A 21,020-nucleotide genomic window follows, 5' to 3' on the forward strand; every position below is an offset into this window, starting at 1 on the left:
AAAGTAAAGCCAGACCAGAGCTGGGAGCTTTTGGGTAGCGCAAAGGGCAATGAAAATGGAAGTGCCTGGCGAGGAGGAGCTTAACCGAGGCGGTGCATCACTGGGTGTGTGGGCAGCGCGCTGCTACACAGCAGGCGTGCGGAAGGGGGACGCGGTTAATGCGTGCCTGAGGGATCCTCTCCCACCTCACGCTGTCCGCTCTGCGGTACTTGTGGGAGGAGGAGGATCCGAGGAGCTCTGCCATGCTGCAGGTCCTCTGGAGCCGCTGCAGCCACAGCAGCGGCTCCGGGGAGGGATGGGGCCGGTCCCGGAGCGCCCCCCGGTGCCCGGCCTCTGTCCGAGACACCCCCCCTGCAGTGATGGGAGCAGCAGGCTGAGCACGAAGGCAGTGACAGCAGCACGGAGACGGCTGCTACGTGCTCTAGGTGCCCGGAGGGGCGTGCAGAAAAGGACGTTTCAAAGGGAACAACAACAACAAAAAAAAAAAATCTTGAAATCTCGCTTCTGCAAACAAAGCGCTTCTGAGCGGCTGTTGGGGCACGGCCTCAATCTGGCCCTGCCACAATTAGAGCATTTGGGGACTTGCAGGGACAGGGACTGTGCTTGCAGGCTGCCAGCAGCCGGCGTGCCGGGGCACTCGCAGGACGAGCCTCAGGCTGCGGCTCCGCTGTCAGCTCTGCTGCTGCCCAGCCCTGCCTGAAGAGCAGCTCGGCAAGAGCCCAGGAAAGTGACCTACATAGACAAAACAGATGGGAGCGGGGCAGCGCTCTTGCTGTTTTCAGGGGAACACAGGCACACAAAAACATTTAATGAGGAATAGAGCCGTGGACAATAATCTCTGCATCAGCAGCAACCTCGGCTTTCTTCTTTTTGCACGCTTTCTGGCAGGAAGGACCACAGCTCTGTCGAGTGGAAATGCTGCCAGATCCTCACCCTGACTGAGAATCGTAGTAGCTGGATCTTAAATGTGATGCTGCTAGGGGGAGAGCATACTGTGCCAGATGAGACAGCCCCAGCTCCAACCAGAGGCCAGGCTGAGCTTTCGTTCCCAGTAGGCACAAGCATGAACACACCTGTACATCACATATGTGTATATGCACATGGATGGTCACACAGGTAAAACAGAGCACTCGCATGAACCCAGGCAGTGCTGGCAGCCTTGTCCCATGCCCCTCTGGCTGAACAGGACAGGGGGCCACTAGCAAACACATCCATAGGTAGGCACCCACACGTGGACCCTGGGGCTTTCCCTGGGACAACACCTACAAATAGCCAGGGTACCATTCTGCCTCCCCCTCCTGCTGTTGTCTCTCTGTGCTCCTTTCTGAGTGTGCAGAGGATTTTTTTACTACTTAACCTAGCAGTTGCCTCCTTACTGATCAGTAGTTTGGGATTTTGTTTTATTTATTTATTTTGTATACCCTGAATAAAAATTCTCTTTTAAAGATTTCAATTTCCCTCTATAATTTGTCCTGTCTAAAAAAGGTCTTTGGTCATCTGGAAACAAGACAACTAAACCATATGTTGCTATTGTAAGACTCACTTAAAATGTGCCTACAGACACGCATTACTTCTTCCAGTCCATTCTTCAACATAAAGGAGAGAGGAATGGGAAGAAAAACATGTCGTTGCTTTTCTTCCTGCACTGACTCTAAGGATTCACTGAAGAGCTCCCTAAAGCTCCTGGAAAACAAAAGCAACAACTGGAAAGCTTTCAGTATGGTGGGTTGTTTTTGCAGGAGATATAATGGTAAAAAATAATAATAATAATGTGTGGGTTAATGCAGGTGGAGTAAGAGATTGAAACTGGGGTGTCAAGGGATGAGACGGGACACTGGTGGTGGCTTGCTCATGGTCCTGAGCACGGAGGAGTGCTCTGCAGCAGGAACAGCAGCTGATGCATGAGCTGCAGGAGCCTGAGACTCTCATGCCTGGCAGTCATGTGTTGACCACACGAGCAGCACACGCTGAGCAGCAGAGCCAGCATGGCACTGACCCTGCAGGGACTTTACCCAGGGTCTGTGAGGGAACAAAGTGCAGGAAGGGGGTAGGGCCTTGGACTTTGGCACTCGCTGCAAAACACGGGCAGCCATCAGCTGCGAGCAGAGCTCCTGGCTCTGGGGGTGCTGTGCACCATCGGCCGGTGCTCACTCCCTGGCCCATGGGGTGAGCATCACACACCACAGCTCCGGGGCTGGATGAGTGGCCTCCAAAATTACCCTTCGACTCTCTGAATGCGCTCCTATGAGCTGTGGATGTCACTGAGCTAGGAAGGGCTGGGAGCACTGGGGAGTGTAGAGGGGGCTCTCAAAGTGATTCCGGAGAAGCCTGAGGCGTGCCCTGAGCTTTCCAGACAGGATTTACTACTAAAAGTGACAGGGCGCTGCAGTTAGGGCGGCGAGCCACGGGAATCAGGCGGGAGGGCTGTTAGCAGAAGGGCGGCGAGGAAAGAAGCCATAGGCAGCTCACATCGCCCAGCAGGGCACAGCAGCGCTCCGCGGGAAGCAGGGTACTGATTCCAGCATGCACTCGCTGGGGTTGTGTGGAAAATACGGGAAAATACAGGAAAATGTGGGAAAATCAGGGCCGAGGCCCGGCGCTGTCGGTCAGCACGGTTGCTATGGCAGAGGCGCCGGGCCCGCCCCGGCTCCCATGGCAGCGCAGCGGCCACAGCTCAAGGCCAGGGGTCTGTGAAGAAAGCGGGGTGTAAAGATGGAGGAGGAGGAGCTGGGCGAGGAGGAGCACCTCCGCCAGGAGGAGGAGGAGGAGGAGGACCAGGAGGAGAAGGAGGAGGAGGAGGAGGCGCTGTCGGAGCAGGAGGAGGAAAAGCAGGTGAGGCAGGCCCCGTGCTGGAGCTGGCGGGGGCAACCGGCCTCGCCTCGCCTCGCCTCCGCCATTTACTGGTGTTCTGTCCCCCAGGAGCTGGTCCCGTGCCCCCTGACTGAGGAGATGCTGCAGGAGGGCCTCTCCCTCCTCTGCAAAACCGGCAACGGCCTGGCGCACGCCTATGTCAAGTTTGAGGCCAAGTACAAGTGAGTGCCCGACATGCCGCAGGAGGAGGAGGCCTCCTCCCCGCAGCCACTGGCCATCGGTGGCTGGCCTCGAGCAGCGGGAGCATCCAGGACATGTTCACCACACTGCCCTGCTTCCAGTCTGTGCTTCTGCCCCAAGCCTGCACACAACACTGGTGTCTGAGGGGATACTGGTGTCCCCACAGTGTGAGAGGAGCCCATCCCTTGCCCTACACTGTGGTCTCTATGGGCACCTGAGCAGGGCACCCTCTCACAGACACTTTAGGAAATACCCACTCCAGATAACTGCTAAACTTTAAAATATGCACTTGTAAGTACGGTGCCATGGTGGCTTTGGGGCAGTTTGGAGCCTCCGCCCCATCCAAATAATCCTAGAGCTAACAGACCTCAGAAAGACCAGCCCTATAGGTGACTAGACTGGCTTTTTCCCACTAGGAAAGTCCTTACTCGCAGTCCTCGGTGTTGCCACTGCTGTCTAACAGACCCACCCCCCAGGTTTATCCTCTTTTCTGTTCTGGTTCTTCCCTCTCCTGACAGCTACAGTTCAATGGGAAGAAGTAATCCCTATGCCAGGAACACAGGTCCACTCCCTGGCATTCAGCCTTGTTTACAGCATATCTGGCCTGTCCCTATTGCCTGCCTTTTTCCTCCTTCACGCAAGGCTTCCTAGGATAGCAGGGAAGTGGGAGGGGAGGAAGCCCTCCTTCCCAGCGTGGTGAGGAGCTGGCAGCAGGGGGGGGGGGAATATGAGAGGTGTTTTATTCACATCCTCTCTCCCATAGGGACTTGACAGACATCAGCCTCCTCGAATGCTTCATTCACCTGCGGTATGTGGACTTGTCAGAGAACAAGCTGCAAGATTTGTCTCCACTGAGCAGCCTAACCCACCTGCTTTGGCTGAAGGTGGATGGGAATCTGCTTACCAGTGCCCGCATGCAGGAGCTGCCTTACCTCCAGATCATCAGCTTTGCTCACAACCACATCAAGGATATGGAAGGCATTACTCACCCCTGCTTAGCCAACCTCAGCCTTAAAGGTGATACAGACCACCTCTCTTTGCTCTTGTGCACATGGGAAGCTCGCTTTGAGTGGGATTAACTCTCTCTCATTGTTTCTTCCTCCTCTGCACTCAGGAAATAAAATCCGGACAGCGCTGGGCCTGAGTCAAGCGCTGTTCAGCCTGCATAACCTGGAGCTGCGAGGAAACAAGCTAGAGAGCACTGCAGGGCTCAATCTGCCCAAGCTGAAGAGCCTCTATCTGGTAAGGGAGCAGCCAGCTTGGGAAACGGGAGTGAGATGCCGCAAACCCTGGCATCTTCAGGCAGTGGGAGGAGGGGAAACACTGTCCCCTTCAAAGCAGCATCATTTACATGCTAGCCCATTCGGTTCAGTCTTCACAGCATGAGAGGAACGGATTTCAGAGAGCTGCAGAAACAAATCTCTCTCCTTTTGGGTAGATCCTTCTATTATGTCTGCTCAAACAGTGCAAAAGAAGTAGCAGCTGACCACTAATTGCTCTGCAGAGAGCAGGGAAGTTGGCAATGTTCGGTGCATTGCGTTCTTCCTTCCCAGCCGCCTAAGGGACAGCAGTTTTCTCTTCTTGGCAGTGTTAGGCAAGGTCACACTCCATGTGCTGCAGGACCTCAGAGGTTAGCAGTGTGCTCCAGGTGGCACAGGGGGAGGTGATGCCTCTTTCTTCTCTCTGATGGGCCTAATCAAATATGAGTTTAACAACAGCACAGTGATATGATTCATCTGTCTCTTCAGCTGCCAGAAAAGAAACCGATTAAACATCACAGTGAAACTAAGATAGAAGAAGCAATTTCCTTATATCATAAACAATTGCCTCAGGGAACATTCACTCCTAGAGACACAAGTGAAGCAAGTATGTTAGCTTACTCCCATATATCACACAGCACTACAACTTGCAAAGACTAGATTGGTGTCCTGAGTCATTACCTCTGAAAAAGCAATTAAAGATGATAAAGGTTTTCAAAAACTACAGGGTTTCATTTCGTCAATACTCCCTGACAGAAAGCACTGAGGAGATTGCTTGCTGAGATTGCCTTCCATTTTCCGGTGAAAAACTAGATCTTAGGGCTACAGGTGCTGGAAGAAGGGAGGAAGTGGATAAGTCACTAGATACAATATGCAATTTCTAAGTAAAAACAGTCACTTTAGTGGGTGATTGGGGGGAAGGAAAAGCAGCATCTATATTTAAAGAAATTTCCTGACATGGCTAAGGAATTCCTGAGCTACACATCTGGGGCAGGCAAACTGCAAGACATGATTATTAAAACTAGAACAACTGATTAATGTCTCAGGAGTCCTGTGGGCCTGAATTTGTCTCTCAAGTCCACCTGCTTACCAACCTGTTTTGGAGGGGAATCTCTTTCAGTACTGCTTTGCTTCCTGTGTAAAGATTTTGGTATTACCAGAGCCACAGGTAGCTGAAGCTGATGCCGCAAGGACAGGGTTCAAGGCATCCATCCGTTAGGAATTCAAAGGTCAATTTAAAGGAACTAAATCAAATTTGGTTAATGTATGACGCAGTTACTCATGAAACTTGGAATTCACAAAGTCACAGCACTAGCTGGAAAACCAGGAGCTGAAGTGTGGTGCTTCAAACTGCATCAGCTTCCAGATCACTGCTGTCAGCAGGGCTGTGTTGCTTCCTCTTCATTGTCCAGCAGCGGTGACAAAGACTAGCTACAGCAAGGTCGGGGTACGCAAGAAGTGGAGAGGGAGCCATGGGCAACATTTTATAATAGCTTTCCCTATGAAATGGTGGCATCACATCCATGTGAGGAACTGGTATATTAGGCGAGGTGATGACGTGATCATTTAATTAAAGGTGTCGTTTGAAATGTTCTTTGATTTAAGGAAAAAAAAGGGGGAAAAATCCCTTCTTCATTGTCCTGTTAGTGCTTGCAGGGCCAGAGCCTTTGAAACTATTCACACTGGTGTAACGGAGGAAGCGAGAGTGATAGCAGGTTGCTATTCATTTCACAGCCCAGTGGTCTGTGAGCTCCCCACGCCAATTCCCACGCACACTCCTGATTTCCTCTGAAGTGAAATTTACAAATCCATCCTGGCTTTTTTTAATTTGTTTACACTACCTTCACTAAATATCAGTCTTTCCTTCTTCTCGCATCAAATTATCCTCTTTACTTGGCCCAGCAGGTCCAGAGTCTCCCTTGTCCAATTTCCACTGAAGTCCTCCTTTTGTACAAAATGTCATTTCCCAAAGTGACCCTGTCCCGCACTGTTCTCCCATCCCACCAGTTCAGACTGTGCCGCTTTGATTAAACGTGGGCATGGACCATATCACTGCCTGGGTGTGAGAAAGGCACAGAGCACAGTGGCACTGTTGTGGTTTAGCCCAGCAGGCAGATAAGCACCACACAGCTGTTCACTCACTCCCCCTCTCTGTAGGACTGGGGGAGAAAATTGTGAGAAAAAGATTTAAACTTGTGGGCTGAGATAAAGAGGGAAGGGAAGGGAAGGGAAGGGAAGGGAAGGGAAGGGAAGGGAAGGGAAGGGAAGGGAAGGGAAGGGAAGGGAAGGGAAGGGAAGGGAAGGGAAGGGAAGGGAAGGGAAGGGAAGGGAAGGGAAGGGAAGGGAAGGGAAGGGAAGGGAAGGGAAGGGAAGGGAAGGGAAGGGAAGGGAAGGGAAGGGAAGGGAAGGGAAGGGAAGGGAAGGGAAGGGATCACGTGGTATGGAATACCCCCTTGGCCAGTTTGGGTCAACTATCCTGGTTGTGTCCCTGCTTCTTGTGCACCCCCAGCTCCTCATTAGCAGGGCAGTATGAGACGTTAAAAAGTCCTTGACTCTGCAAGCACTGCTCAGCAACAACTAAAACATCAGTGTGTTATCAACATTATTTTCCTCCTAAATCCTAAACACGGCACCATTCCAGCCACTATGGAGAAAATGAACTCTCCCAAGACAGGTGGTACCTCTCTCCCTGTCTCCTGTTCCCGTATCTGCATCCTTAGAGACTGCAGCCCTAAGCCACAGTTGCAAGTGAAGTCTGCTCAGCTCTGGGCTGGAGTATGTGGCGGGGATGATGTAATTGCCTAGGATTTCCCAAATTTGGCTGCCCAACACCATGAGCATCCTGATCCAGCTTTGATGCTAGCACTGCTGCTGGCCCGGGGCTGGGCAGGAGGCCTCTAGTGGTCTTTTCCAGCCAAAAATGTGCTGTGAAACTATTGCTGAAATTAAGAACTTTGTGTTTCCCTATCTCATAACGCAGAGCACAGTGAAGTGAATGAAGTCAATGGTGGGGAATTTTAAACTGGGAAGACAAATACTTCCTGCCATAAAATTGTCAGATTTGTTGCAAGAAGCTGTTCTTTTGGAGAGCTAATAAATATTATAGTAAGAAACACTTAAACCAACCAACAGCCCCTAGATCCTCTGCCAGGATCGTGCAGCCTGCCTCTCGTTCTAGAGGATTAGAAGGGGAGACTTCTTGGCAGGAGATTTTGGAACTGAGAGGGGCTGCTGATTCACACCTTAAATACACTTGTGCTGTGCTCAGGTCCTTGCTTTCCATGCAGTTGCTCCCTGAGGCCGTAGGGGCTCAGATTAGGCACTGCCATGGACGGGGGTGCTGTGCTGGCAGTAGAGCAGGTGACTCAGTGCTACATGCCCTGGTAAATCTGAATCATGGCATGTCTCTACCAGCATAAACAGAAGCTGTGTTGGGAAAAAAAGGTCTCATCTGGGGTGTTTTTTGTCTTAATCACCAAGAGATGGTATGGGAAACTCTTTTACAGCAAACTTGGTCCCTGAACCTGAATACTTAGACCTCATTTGAGCAAGGCCCTGAGCAACCTCACACAGCCTTGGAGTTAGCCTGATTCTAAGCAGGGTGTTGGACAGAGACCTCCAGAGGTCCCTTCCCATCTCACTTTCTGTGAGTCTAACAGGCAGCAAAGATCCTAAACAGAGGTGCAAGCCTAGAGCTGCAGTCAAATTCTCAAGGTATTTCATCCTCTATCCCTAAAATTTCCAATGCATTTTTTTTTCTTCCCTCCTTTGTTATGTATGTGTGATGCCCAGCTTCAGAGAAGGCTGCTCAGGAGTGGTAGGGAGCCTGAAGGCTAGGAAGAGCTTGACAGGCCAGAAATAACTGCTGTTCCCTCTCCTGTGTGGCCCTCTTTTTCCTGCTGTTTTCCTGTCTCCCTGCTGAGGCCCAGAACGCCCTGAGGAGCCTTGAGGGCCTGGAGGCGCTGGAGCAGCTGACAACCCTGCACCTGCGGGACAATCAGCTCGAAGCCCTGGATGGATTCTGTAGCAGCATGAAGTGCCTGCAGTACCTCAACCTACGGTGGGTCCTCCTTGCTTCATGTCGGGGCTGGAGCTCCCTTCATCAGGCCGTTCTCCCGTTTAGGTCCTTAGGGTTTTCTGTTTTCTCTGGAAGCCGAATGGGTTGATCTTCACAGCCTTTAGCTAGCGTTCAGGGCTCAGCTGTCTAGCACTGTAACAGCCAGGTCTTTTTCAGGCTTCTCAGAAAAGCTCTACCTCTCCAGTCACTCTCCGATCCCACATCATACTTTTCCTTCGTGTACTGGCCCTGAGCACAAGTGCCCTTTACTTCCAGGCATTTGCTATAAAGGGAAATGGCAATACCAGACAATTCTGTTTGGGCACAGAGAAATCCAGAGATGCTGGATTTGTCCCCCACTTTGGGGAGCTCCAGACAGATCTAGATCTCAGATCAGAGTATCACGCTGCTAAGTTTTGCTTTGTCTTGTCAGCTTACTGCTCTGAAGAGACCTTTCTACTTACATATATCTCTACTGCACACTGTGCTCCCTTTTCTTCAGGAACAATGGGATCAGCGCCTTCGAGGAAGTGGCAAAACTGCAGGTGCTCCCCATGCTGAAGGCGCTGGTGCTGCTGGACAATCCATGCTCCGACGAACCCAATTACCGGCTGGAGGTCCTGGTCCTGCTGCCGCGCCTGGAACGCCTCGACAAGGAATCGTTCGAGCAAGATGAGCGTGCAGAGGCAAACGAAATCCGCCAGAAAAGGCAGGAAGAGGAGAAGGTAAGAACAGCACAGGGCAGGGGGTGGGGAGTAAGAAGTGTGTAAAGACAGAGGATCAGACATGCTGGTAAGCCACTCCTCTAGATTACGTGATGAAAGGGCTGAGGGAGGTCAGTCCCAAGGGCAGAGGAGCCTGCAACAGAGTGGGCTTCACAACCTGCTTGGCATTCCTGGCCCCAATAGCACCAAGGGAGAGGTGAAAGGGAAAAAGAAGTCAGGCATTTAACATCTCTTCTCCTTCTTCAGGAAACGGAGGGATCTCTCCAGGGTGATATGACTGAGTGACCCCGGGTTTTAATACCCATCTCCTGTGAAGATTTGGAGATGCCTTCCCCCACGTGTGTGGCTGGCAAAGCAAGAGCTGCAGGTGTCAGCGCTACCTTCACCTCGTTTTGCCCCTGGCGAAGGGAGCAGGGTTACCCGCCCTGGTCCCGGGCGCTGCCCTGAGTTACTGCAGTGTTTTTGCAGTCACTGCATGCATGTATGCTAAGCGGGCCCAAGAGGGAAAAGGGGAGAGTTACAAGTTGTCTGTTTTGCTTTATGGTTCCAAAAATCCCACAAGATCTCCTGATTTGAATAAAAATAATTAATGAGACCGGAGCGCCTGGCACTGTTTATCCTGCCCACCCACTCCTCTTCCCCGGCTCCCTCACCCTCGTCTGTCTGTGTCTGCGCCCTGCCTGCCTCCCTCCCTTTCCCTCTCCATCCCCTACGTGCTGTTTGCAAAGCTGTGCCGAATCCTGACTCATCGCAGCTCCGGGTCACATGCTGCCGTCCCGGCCCTATTAGGGGCGGCTCCATCCTGCTGCTGCCGCCGCTGTTGGCTCAGAGGACACAGCATCTCCCCTTGAGGTCCCGCAGCCCTCCTCGGCTCCATCCTCCCTGCCAGCACCGTCTCAGTTTCTCGTTCACCCCTGCCCTCGGGAGGTAAGTGTCTCCCCGTGGCCAGCTGCATGCACCCCGTGCCCCCCAAACCCCACAGGGACCCGGGTCCCTGCAGGGGAGGACCACGGCTGAGCAAAACTCCCCTCGCTTCCTCCCCCCTGCTCCTCCCACCGATTTCTCCTCACCCCCCACCCTTCTCACTTTGCTCTCGTATTTTAATTTCAGGTGCTCCCTCCTTCCCTATCGTTTCAGGACCGTTTCAGATGCGAATCTGGGCAAATTCGAGGGGAAAGGGGGTTGGGGGGGGACACACCACAACCAGCAAACACAGGTGGTGCTCCCAAGGGCACTGCAGGGAGATGCTGTGGGATGGAGCTTTCCCCTGGGGGAAGGGGCTGGCAGTGGGGAGAGGCAGAGCTCAGTTTGGGTACCGCTGGGGGAAAGGACCCCGGCTGAGAGCAGACTCCCCCCAGCCTCCCGAGGTGCTGATACCAACACAAGAGCACAGCCCTTGGTCTTCCTGGGAGAAGGAGGGAGGAGGGGAAACGTTTTCCTCTCATCCCAACCCCACACCGCACGGAGGGAGGGGGGGCAGCCGGGAGAGGAGGTGACAGGCGAGCAGGAGGGAGCTGCATCAGCCACGACACTGCAGCAGTGCGGGCTTCCTGGCAGCAGTGCCCAGCCTGGGGGAACCGCAGCAGCAGCACCAGGGGCCCCAGCAGGCAGGGCTGGTGGCTTGGGGCAGAGGTGCAGTGCTGGCCTGCTTGGTGGGGAAGGGGGTTTCCACGAAGCAGCGCCCACGATGCAGCAGAGCAATGCCAGGGTGCCCTCTGCTCGAGGGAGGCTGCCCTCTCCTCCTCACTGTGTCAACGGGTTCCCGGCTATGGCTCTGTCCCAATCCCTTATCCCAGCTTATCCGCCTCTGACCTCCTTTCAGGGCGGTGCAGCTGATGCCAGGGATTTTCGGGTGGCTCTGTGCACTGTTCCACAGAGGGCAAACAGCAGGGGGGACAAGGGGAGGCAGCAGAAGTGGAGAAAAGGTTATAGAGAATGGAGGGGGAAGAAGAGATGCAGCGAGTGATGGAGTGGGGCTAGCAAGGTTGTCATTTGGCTTCCTTGGAGCTGCCCCAAAATAGAGCAGGGGGATGCAGGCAGAGGGATGTGACAGGGGAAACATCATCACATAAACAGGGGCACAGCATCTGACAGAGGTCTTGTCGTCAGGCCCCCGCTGTGCCAAAACTCACTTTAGCAGGGTGCTGGTCCTCCCTCCCCTGCGGAGGCTGCTGGGGCACAGCCAGGGCACTGCTGCGAAGGCAGCTCGCAGCTGCGCAGGCACGGCTCCGGAGGAAGCTCCTGCGGTGCGTGCCAGATGGCGTGAGGAGCGCTGCCAGCACGGCTGAGGGGATCCCAGCCCAGATGGACACCGTGAAGGGCCCCCGCGCAGGCTTCAGAGAGTCCTGGTTTCCCCCACCAAAACTCCCCAGCACTGCAAGCTTTGGGTGAAACTTCAAAGCAGGGTGATTTCCTCACAGCCCTCTGATTTCCATGCACCAGAGGCAGCGGGATCAGGAGCTGCCCCTGCCTTCCCCATCCTGTTTCTTAGCCCCTCTCCCTGCCATGATGCCCTTTTGCAGCAGCCCCAACACACGTGCATGGGCTAAGCTCCCGTGCTGGCCATACCCCACGCACACAGACAGAGGCACGATTCTGGCTGAGATAAAAAAAAAAAAAAAAAAAACACCTGATGCCCCAGGCTTGCCCCCCCTGCACCGAGTTCATGTGGTTCCAGCTCCACTTGGTTTTAAATGAATTGTCTGGGGGTGCCAGGGGGAGAAAACCTGGTGAAGGCAGGGGGTGGCAGTGGCAGACATTTGGCAGGATCCTGCTCCCTGACATTGCACAGCCCTGCAGCTAGCTGGGGGACGTGGGGAGACGTGCAAGGCCGGTCTGGGGAGAATAGGAAGGTGGGATGGGGTGGACAGAGCTATTCTGGAGACCCTAGAGGGCAAATTCCAGCAAAAGAAGCTCTCCCAAGTGGCCATCCTCACCCACGAGCATGTTTTCCTCCTCGGGCTTCAACGAGTGCATCCAAAATGTCAGATTCCCTCTCCCTCACCCCCCCACCCCTGTCAGACGGAGACGCCTCCTCCATCCTGTCAGGCACGGTGGGGCCATGAGCTTTGGGCAGCCCCAGCACCTGAGCCAGCCATGTTTCCCTCCCTCTGCCCTCAGAGCTGTTCCTCCTCTGTGTCAGCACGCAAAATGGCTGCCCAGGCTGCCAGGGGATGGTGCCTTCCTGGGGCAGCTCCCCTCGCTCTGCGGAGGGGTGAGGAGAGGCAGAGGCACAGCATGGGCTCCCCTGGGCCCACTGGGGATGCTCCTCACCCCCCGTGGGGAAAAGTGAGGTGCTGGGAGCCCCGGCACCAGGCTGGGGCTGTGCCAGCTCAGCCCTCCCACTCTGCTGCCTGGGCTTCTGTGGTATTTTGTGCCTGCTGCCCTGACTCCCACTGTAAGCCCTGGGAAGGGCGGCACATACCTGCTGCACAGGGCAGGAGTGGGGTGCTCCCTGTTTGCTGTCTGGGTGGACTGAAACGGAGCATCAGCTCCTGGACAAAATACGGGCAGTTTCCCATATTCTGGGCTCTGGACTGCATTTTTCACATCTCCCCTCCAGCCTAAATTTGCTTGGAGTTTGAGCTCCGGCCCCTAAGAGAGCTCTTCCCAGAGCATCCTTCTTGCTGCCCAGACATTAGGAGGGTGAGCACCAGGTTCTGAGTGCAGTCTGAGGCCTCTCAGAGCTGAGCATGTCTTCTCTCCTGCTCACAGAGTCACCATGGCGGTCGAGAGGATCCATGCCCGAGAGATCCTGGATTCCCGTGGGAACCCCACTGTTGAGGTGGACTTGTACACACACAAAGGTACGTAGGTGAGGACGAGAGGTGCAGGTAAGTCCTGCCCATGCCAGAGGGGCTGGGTCTGCACAGCAGTCTCGGCCAAGAGCAGGTGGGATCAGTGAGCTCCCAGCAGACAGCATCCCAGGAAAGAGGCAAATCTGGTGCCTGCTTGTGACTCTGTGAGACACATGCAGCTGAGTGCCGTGTGGATGGCTTGGCCCAGGTGTCTGATAGTAGCAGGGGTTGTTAGCTTCATTAGCGTAGACATAATTATATATATATTAATGTTCTATCCACGCAATGCCCTCCTGTAGCTGTGCTTTTGCTCCTGGGACACGTTACAAGTTTGGAAGTACATCCGTGGCCATGCTCGTGGAGTTGTGGCAAGGTTTGTCCCTGAGATCTCTGTGCAGGCATATATGTGTCTCCAATGGAAGAGCTGCAGCTGCACTGGGCCAAAAGCTAAGGTGGGCTGAGAGGTGTGAGGAGGCTGTGTGGTATCCAACTAGTCTCTTCTTTCTTCACTGAGGTAAAAATCCAGCCCCAGTCTGGCAGCTGTGTGTCAGTCTGCCTCCTGAAAGGGGCAGGTAGGGGTACCAGGACGAGGGCTGAAAAGCCAGATTTCTGCGTGTTATTTGTAGTTCTGGGAACAGCGCAGACCTCTGAGTGGCTGAGATCCAGGTTTCCCAGTCTGGAAACTCGGGGTGGATTTCTTTCTGTTATGTTGGTGTTCCACCTCTGACAAGACCAGCCATATGCAGCCAGTGGGGCTGTTGGCATACATGGTTGCTGTGTCTTTTTGCCAGAAGCAGAATGCATGAGAGCTTTCTCTCTTCATCCTCTGCTCTGCTCACACAAATGTTTTGCCCTCCCTCAGGCATGTTTCGAGCAGCGGTCCCCAGCGGTGCCTCCACTGGTATCTACGAAGCACTGGAGCTACGAGACAACGACAAGTCCCGTTTCCTTGGAAAAGGTGGGGAGGTGCCTGCTCTGCACCCTGTGTCCGGGGCTGCCTGCTCGTGGGGCTCCACCAGAGGGTACTGCTCATCCGCTAACGTAATGTGCCCTCCGTGGGACCTTGGAGGCACAGGCTTAGTGTCACTGAAAGATCAGGCCTTGATCCTCCCCTTGCTGTCTCCCTCTCTCAGACTCTCTACTGGTCCTCTCCCTCCCTCTCTCCATTCTCTTCTTTGCCTCACCCTCTCTCTCTCTCTTTCTTTCTCTGTCTATTCCTTTCTTTAGGGGTCCTGCAGGCCGTGGATCATATCAACAGCACTGTCGCCCCAGCTCTCGTGGGCTCTGTAAGGATTTCTCTTTGTTCTCCCTTGTTGAACGCTTACTCTGTTCCGTCTCTTTCCACCTGATCTCTGTTTCTGCCTCTCTTCATCTCACTGGGTTGACAGACACAGTGATGCTCTCTGTGAACCCGGGCACACCCCTCCTGCCCTCCATGCTTGTATGTGTCCGCAGGGATCTTTTCTCTGAGCAGAAAGGATTTAACCCTACCTGGTCCACTGCAGCATCTGTACGGCCTAACTAACGCCCTTGGCGCTCCCCGTAGAGCTCTCTCCCTCTTCCAGATGTGCTCCTCCTCAAGCACCTACTACCACCCACACGTCTGCAGCCTCACACCCTTTCTGTCCCACCTTCTTCTCCTGCAGCACTCACGGTGTGGTGGGCGATCTGGCAGCACCCCCTGCACGGCCCACGGCCCTGCAGGGCGCTGGGTGGTGTCACATCCGTAAGCCCTTCACAAGCAAAGACCTGCAGCCTGCTCTGAAGAGAGCTGAGCTAATGCCACACATCGCACCCCGTGCAGCCTGCGAGGGGTCTGGCTGAGAGCCCAGCTCCCCTCAGCCCTGAGAAATGTGCAGCCTGGTGGAGGGCTCCCCACGTCGGGCCTCACCCTGCTCTCCACCTCCTTCCCGGGCACGGCTCCCTCCAGTTTACATTCGCTTGCTTGGGGTTGAGCATGTACTGTTTTGCCAAGCTTCTGTGTAGCCATAGCACCACAAAGCTCCCTGGAAGCTGCCAAAAGGCTGGGTAAATCCTCAAGTGAGTCCTGTGTGCTGAGCTCTGTGTGGCCTCGCCTGGGCTGCTGCCAATCCTTCACCCAACGCAGGTGCACCTACAGCGCACTGCAGTAACATCATCCTGGTTACCTAATCCGACTACATGCCAAGGCACTGATATCCAGAGCTTTGTGTGTATATATTCCCCCACAAGCCAAAAAAAAAAAAGTCCATGTCCCCCCAGCTTCTGCATCAACATCTCCTTCCTCACAGAGGAGAGTCAACAACTCTTCCCAACCTCCCCTTCTCAGGAGCTCCTTCTTTCTTGCAGGGTCTCTCTGTTGTAGATCAAGAGAAGATCGACAATCTGATGCTTGAGATGGATGGCACAGAGAACAAATGTAATTTTTTTATTTGTTTTGGTCTGGGAATCAAAGAGCACAGGCGGGCGGAGGGAGGGTTGGAGTGGGCGAGACCAAAGCTGGCTTGGCAAGGGGACCTGTGGGGCAGGAGAGAGGCACTAGAGAAGCTTAACTCCTAATTTTTGCCCACAGCTAAGTTTGGTGCCAATGCTATCCTGGGAGTTTCGCTGGCTGTGTGCAAGGCAGGAGCTGCAGAGAAGGATGTCCCCCTGTATCGGCATATTGCTGACCTGGCTGGCAACTCTGATCTCATCCTTCCTGTGCCAGTAAGACTCTGTCCTTGGCATCCCCATTCAGAAACTTCTAAAGAAACTTCTAAGAATGTGTTGGGAGGTAGAGAAGGAAGGGATACAGGACTGAAACATCAGCTGAATGTGTTGTCAGGAAAGCAAGCTAAAGCCTGAGATTTGTCAGGGAAGGACTCAAGAACAAAACGCCTGTTCCTGGAGTGGTGCATAAGGTTCTGCCCTCCCCATCACCCCAAGGGGAGAGGGGAACTGAAAAAGGCTCAGGAAAGAATAAGAGAGATCAAAGATGTGGACCAGCTTTCATAAAGGGAAAGACTATGTAAACTAGGAGGTTTCAATATGGAAAGAGGGGCTGAGGAGGACACAGACGTTGTGGTGGAGGTTGATTGAGGATCAACCACTCCCTCTTAGTGCAAGAACCAGAGGGGCATCATGTGAACCCTCTGGGGCACGGTTCAAGAAAAGGGTAGCTGCCCTCTGAAGCTCCTTCACAAAGGGTATTATAGATGCTAATTTTTTCGTTGGGCTCAAGGAGAATGAGAGGCTGATGTAGTATTGCCGAATGCACAGATAGACACATACAGCTTGGGAGAGCTCCTAGAGGGAAACTGGTGGGAAAGTCCTCTCTGGTCGTTTGCTTTGAGCCACTGTTAGAAGGAGGATCCTGGGCTGTATGTGGCTGTGGTCTGATGCTCTGCAGCTGATGTGTTGTGTTATTCTGTGGGGTATGGTATGCTATGAATGGACATAGTTACCCATCTAAGAACCTTGCCCAGGTGGTACAAAGATGGGTTGCTTCAGCTCTGATTCTCTTCTGGGCTCTTCCAGGCTTTCAATGTGATCAATGGAGGCTCCCATGCAGGCAACAAGTTGGCCATGCAGGAGTTCATGATCCTGCCTGTGGGAGCTGAAAGTTTCCGTGATGCCATGCGCATTGGGGCTGAAGTCTATCACAACCTCAAGAGTGTCATCAAGGAGAAATACGGCAAGGATGCTACCAATGTGGGTGACGAGGGAGGCTTTGCCCCCAACATCCTGGAAAACAGTGAAGGTGAGAGCCACACAGTGGTGGGGTACCCCTGCCTGCAGTGCTGTGACCAATGCCTTTCTACACCCAGCTCACAGCATTCCCCAAACATTGGTTCAAAGTATGATGCCTTGAGGACGTGGACCTCCTCCTGTGTTAGGGGATGGCTTCTAAGCTCCTCCTCCTTGGGGTGACCTTGATCTGTTCACAGACTCTCCATACAAATCTTTCATACATGTGCAGACCTTCCCAAGGCTTCTCCGTGACTTGTCACTGAGCTGTGGTATTGTATTTTAATTCTTGCTCATCCCTTTGGATGCAGCATCCACAGCCCCGTGGCATGTTCATGCTGTGCTCTGGGCTCCTTTCTCCCTCTCCCATCACACCATCAGACCGTCATTGTTATCTGGCTCTCAGGATCTTCCTAGGGGAGGTTCCTACTGGAAGTCAGAGCTCTCTGCATGAGCTGACTCTCCTGAATGCAACTCTCCTCCTTCCAGCTCTGGAGCTCCTCAAGGAAGCTATCGACAAGGCTGGCTACACAGACAAAATTGTCATCGGTATGGATGTGGCAGCCTCTGAGTTCTACCGGGATGGCAAATATGACCTGGACTTCAAGTCCCCAGATGACCCAAGCCGCTACATTTCTGCAGATGAGCTCGGTGACCTTTACCAAAGCTTTGTACGTGATTATCCAGGTGAGCTGCTCTGCTTGGCAGTAGGGAATTAGCACTGGTGTTGCATACGTAACAGGTGCATCCCTTTCATGTTCTGGGGATGGGAAGAGAAGTGAGTTTTGACTCTTGTCTCTTCTGTTGTCCCTTCAGTGGTGTCCATTGAGGATCCCTTTGACCAAGATGACTGGGAGGCCTGGTCCAAGTTCACAGCCAATGTTGGGATTCAGATAGTGGGAGACGACCTGACAGTGACAAACCCCAAGCGCATTGAGCGAGCTGTTGAAGAGAAGGCCTGCAACTGCCTCCTGCTCAAAGTCAACCAGATTGGATCCGTCACAGAGGCCATCCAAGCGTGAGTCCACCCTGCTGCCACTGCTGTTCTGTCAAAGGGCTGGTGGAGAACCGCAGCAGGGTGTCATGCTATTTGTTGGATGAATAAACCTGTGTCTCTAGCAGCGAGGATGCTGAGGGTGGGAGGAGAGGGTGTCTGGATCTCCCCCTACGCAGGTGGTGGGTAGTGGAGTGGGAGCTACTGATTGCCTTTCTTGTTCCTTGCAGCTGCAAGTTGGCCCAGGAGAATGGCTGGGGTGTGATGGTGAGTCACCGGTCTGGGGAGACTGAAGACACTTTCATTGCTGACCTGGTTGTAGGACTGTGCACTGGGCAGGTAGGTGAAACCCAGGCTGTGCGCAGGCTTGGAGGAAAATGAGGTGTGAAGACAGCATCCCCTGCTCCCCCCCATGGGGAAACTGGTGCAAGTCCTAGGTGTGGCTTACGGTGTTTTGTTTTGGGAAATGCTTTACAGATAAAGACGGGTGCTCCCTGCAGGTCCGAACGCCTGGCTAAATACAACCAGCTCATGAGGTAAGGGGCTGCAGGGACAGAAACACAGAAGAGAGAATGGGGAATAACTAATTGGTGTGGGAGAAGCTGGAAGCTCAAGGGCAGGAGGGGGAGCTTGTGGGGGAAATGTTAAGAAGACAAGGTACAGAGGTGAAAGTAGGAACCTGGGGAGATCTCTGGAGCAGACTCCTTCCCTCTGCCTTAGCATGGTGGTGTGCTCCCCCCGTCCCCAGCAGCTGGTGGGAACAGAGCTCCTCTGTCCCATTTCAGCTTCCTGGCTGATGCACTCCACCCCTCAGACACTCTGGTGACTCTGATGCTCCCTCACAGCAAGGGCCTGATGTTTGCTGTCTCTCTCTCCTGCAGGATTGAGGAAGAGCTTGGTGATGAAGCACGTTTTGCTGGACACAATTTTCGCAACCCAAGTGTTCTTTGAACATTGTCCCCAGGGCACAGCCACCCTGCTGCTCTTTCCCACATCACAGACTCTGAATCCCCCTTCCCTCCACCGCTTCCTTTTTTGCTCTTTCTTCCCCCTCTGTCACCTGGTTTCCTCTCACCTCAGAGCCGCATGAGTTCAGGTATCCCTGGCTAGATGTACCCAGGTGAAGGTTGAAAGAGAGGTCTGCACCTTGTCCCTTGCTTTGGGGTCATAAGCATTTCTGGATCTAGGCATTTTGTGTCCTTTATTTTTGTGCGGGGCCATGTCCGAGTCACTCTGTTCACATATTAGACTATGGGAGCGTGCTGCCCAGTGCGCTTACGTTGTACACCAAAGTATGTGCCGTGAACATACGTGCGTCGGCTGGTGTCTTTGGACAAGTGTCGCACCTGTAGCTGTGTTTGGACGAGTGTCGCCAGTGGCTCGCTCTCATCGTGCATGTGTGTAGGTGTGCGTGTACTGGCCTACAGCGTCATCGTGCCCCAGGCGTGTTTGTGCTGAGCCGTGGTGGGACCCAAGCGTCTCTCCCTTCCACTCCGAGTGCTGTGCTGTGTTGAGCTGTGCTTGCCAGCAGCTTGGTGTTGAAGTGCACCACTGTCCGTCTCTGGCTGTCTGTGTGTGTGCTGTCAGTCTCCGGGCTCTGTGAGGTCTTGTGGGTCAGCGCATAGTACCGTGGGGCGTTATATTAAAACACAGTCATAAAAAAAAAAAAAAAAATAACATGCTCTCATTCGCTTCTCTTGACCTTCTGTGTTTCCATCCCTCTTGCACTCCTTCACCCTCTCCTCCACCTCTGTCTGCTTTACCTTCTGGACAGCCCCTGCTCAGCAGAGCAACAGACTACAGAACCCTAAACTCAATTAAAATGTATTTCACACCTCAGATGCCTGGCTTGGCCTGATGTTTCTCTCTCTTATGTCACTATCTGGGGAATGGGAACATTTTGCCATCAGAGCAGAGGAGGATCATGCAGAAAGGTAACTGAAGCAAGCAGAAGGGATTGGCAAGAGAAAGGCGAGGCTCAGGCACCCCTCCCCTGCTCCTTTCACAGGGGAATATCGAGGAAAGGGCAGGTGGGAGGGTGCCAATCCTCCCCAAAACCACACTGCACGAAGAACTGCTGGGCAGGGGTTTTAACCGTGTCCTGCACTGATGCACCAGACCCCCGGGCAGGCCAGCTGCCCACTTGACACCTAGTGCTGGTAAACTGCAACTGCAGGTTTTTGGGAGAGAAAAAGCAGTCAGCAGCCCCTCTGCGTGCTCAGCTCCTGCAAGCCTCCTCAGCGCACACCCCGAGCCCTCTGCATCGCCTTCTGGGAGCTGTAGTTCGGGCACGGCCGCTGGAAAGCTCCATTTTCACGGGGAAGTGAAGTCCCCCAGGTAGCCTGCACTGCCCGTTCAAACAGCCAGCACATCATGATATATATATCACATTCCCTTTGCCTTGGAGATTTGGTTATAGTCCCTTTGTAACAGAAATGTATAGGTGTGTGTGTGTGTATATATATATATACCCATGTAAAGGGAAACATTTCTGGGGTGGGTTTTCCTTTAACTCCCAAACCATATTCTGTTTAGATGTCGCTTTTGGAGCAGTGTCTAGCTGTTAAAGGGATAATTTAACACTACCCCCCCCCAAGCCTGCAGAATCGCTCTTTCAGGGGTAAATAGGTGTGCGTGCCCATCAAGGAGCTGGAAGGGGAAATGTTAGTGAATGAGGATTGTTGTGGGGTACACAGGGAAGCCTTAATGATGTGCAGCAACTGAATTTCTCTGTTTTTTGTTTTTTTTGTCTCTCTCCAGAACGATGGAGTGGTATTAAACCTTGGTAAACCAACATCTTTAACACAGGAGGCTGTCAGAGACATTTTTCTGTTAAACATTTGACAAGAGCTCTAAAAAACTGGGTGCTGGGTAGCTCCTATAATGAGCTCAGCACCTTACAGGTGAAGAAGAGTGGTCGGTTCTGTGGCTGGAAGACTAAATGCAGGCAGGTCGCACAGGAGGATATCCTGAAGCTTGCTTTGCTGGGCAAAGAAGAGCTCACCAGAGCATTTTATGCCTCAGTGAGACACCTGAACTGGGGCGATGGGTGAGGCTGCCACCCTTGCCATTCTGCACTTCCTCACTTCTAGAGGTTGCCAGAACCCCAGATGAATGAAATGAACCTCCACAGCTATCAGCTCCCTGAGCTGCAGCCCAGGACCAATTAGCTTGATGAAATGGGAAACTGAGGCAGGTCATTGCTCCATTTGGTGTCACCACGCCATCTCCACCGTGGGACAGCCATAGCTGGGAGGTTGTTTAGACGAGGCAATGAAGTTTATTACCTTTTTGGTGTTCCATTTACCAATAAACAGCAGCTCACAAGTGTCGTTTGTATGAGCCGTGGAGAACACGCCAAGAGACGCCATCTGGTGTGGCCCTAGGTGGGGTCTGCATGACAGAAAGCCTTTCCCCAGGCCTAGCACAGGC

General features: G+C 53.3%; 2 protein-coding genes across 6 annotated transcripts; both read left to right on the forward strand.

The window, feature by feature from the left end:
* The first annotated feature begins 2,575 nt into the window (after positions 1–2,575).
* LRRC23 (leucine rich repeat containing 23) lies at positions 2,576–9,687 on the forward strand. Of its 4 annotated transcripts, none has more exons than XM_084501849.1 (7): positions 2,576–2,832; positions 2,920–3,032; positions 3,815–4,068; positions 4,166–4,293; positions 8,240–8,370; positions 8,870–9,092; positions 9,339–9,687. In XM_084501849.1, exons 1-7 carry the CDS (start codon positions 2,713–2,715, stop codon positions 9,375–9,377), a joined length of 1,008 nt encoding a protein of 335 aa, XP_084357975.1. In that variant the 5' UTR covers positions 2,576–2,712; the 3' UTR covers positions 9,378–9,687. The 4 variants fall into 4 exon arrangements, with proteins under 4 accessions (XP_084357975.1, XP_084357973.1, XP_084357972.1 ...); XM_084501847.1 differs by having other exon boundaries at positions 2,706–2,832; positions 8,234–8,370; XM_084501846.1 differs by lacking the exon at positions 9,339–9,687 and having other exon boundaries at positions 2,706–2,832; positions 8,234–8,370; positions 8,870–9,330.
* Positions 9,688–9,861: 174 nt separating this feature from the next.
* Positions 9,862–19,427, forward strand: ENO2 (enolase 2). Of its 2 annotated transcripts, XM_084501827.1 has the most exons (12): positions 9,862–10,019; positions 12,807–12,898; positions 13,752–13,847; positions 14,117–14,175; positions 15,218–15,287; positions 15,441–15,574; positions 16,385–16,607; positions 17,084–17,281; positions 17,411–17,612; positions 17,819–17,927; positions 18,066–18,124; positions 18,470–19,427. In XM_084501827.1, the coding sequence occupies exons 2-12, from the start codon at positions 12,814–12,816 to the stop codon at positions 18,537–18,539; spliced, it is 1,305 nt and encodes a 434-aa protein (XP_084357953.1). In that variant the 5' UTR covers positions 9,862–10,019; positions 12,807–12,813; the 3' UTR covers positions 18,540–19,427. The 2 variants fall into 2 exon arrangements, with proteins under 2 accessions (XP_084357953.1, XP_084357954.1); XM_084501828.1 differs by lacking the exon at positions 14,117–14,175.
* The last annotated feature ends 1,593 nt before the right edge of the window (positions 19,428–21,020 follow it).

Source organism: Aythya ferina (assembly GCF_964211825.1).
Source record: "Aythya ferina genome assembly, chromosome: 1".
NCBI lineage: Eukaryota > Metazoa > Chordata > Aves > Anseriformes > Anatidae > Aythya > Aythya ferina.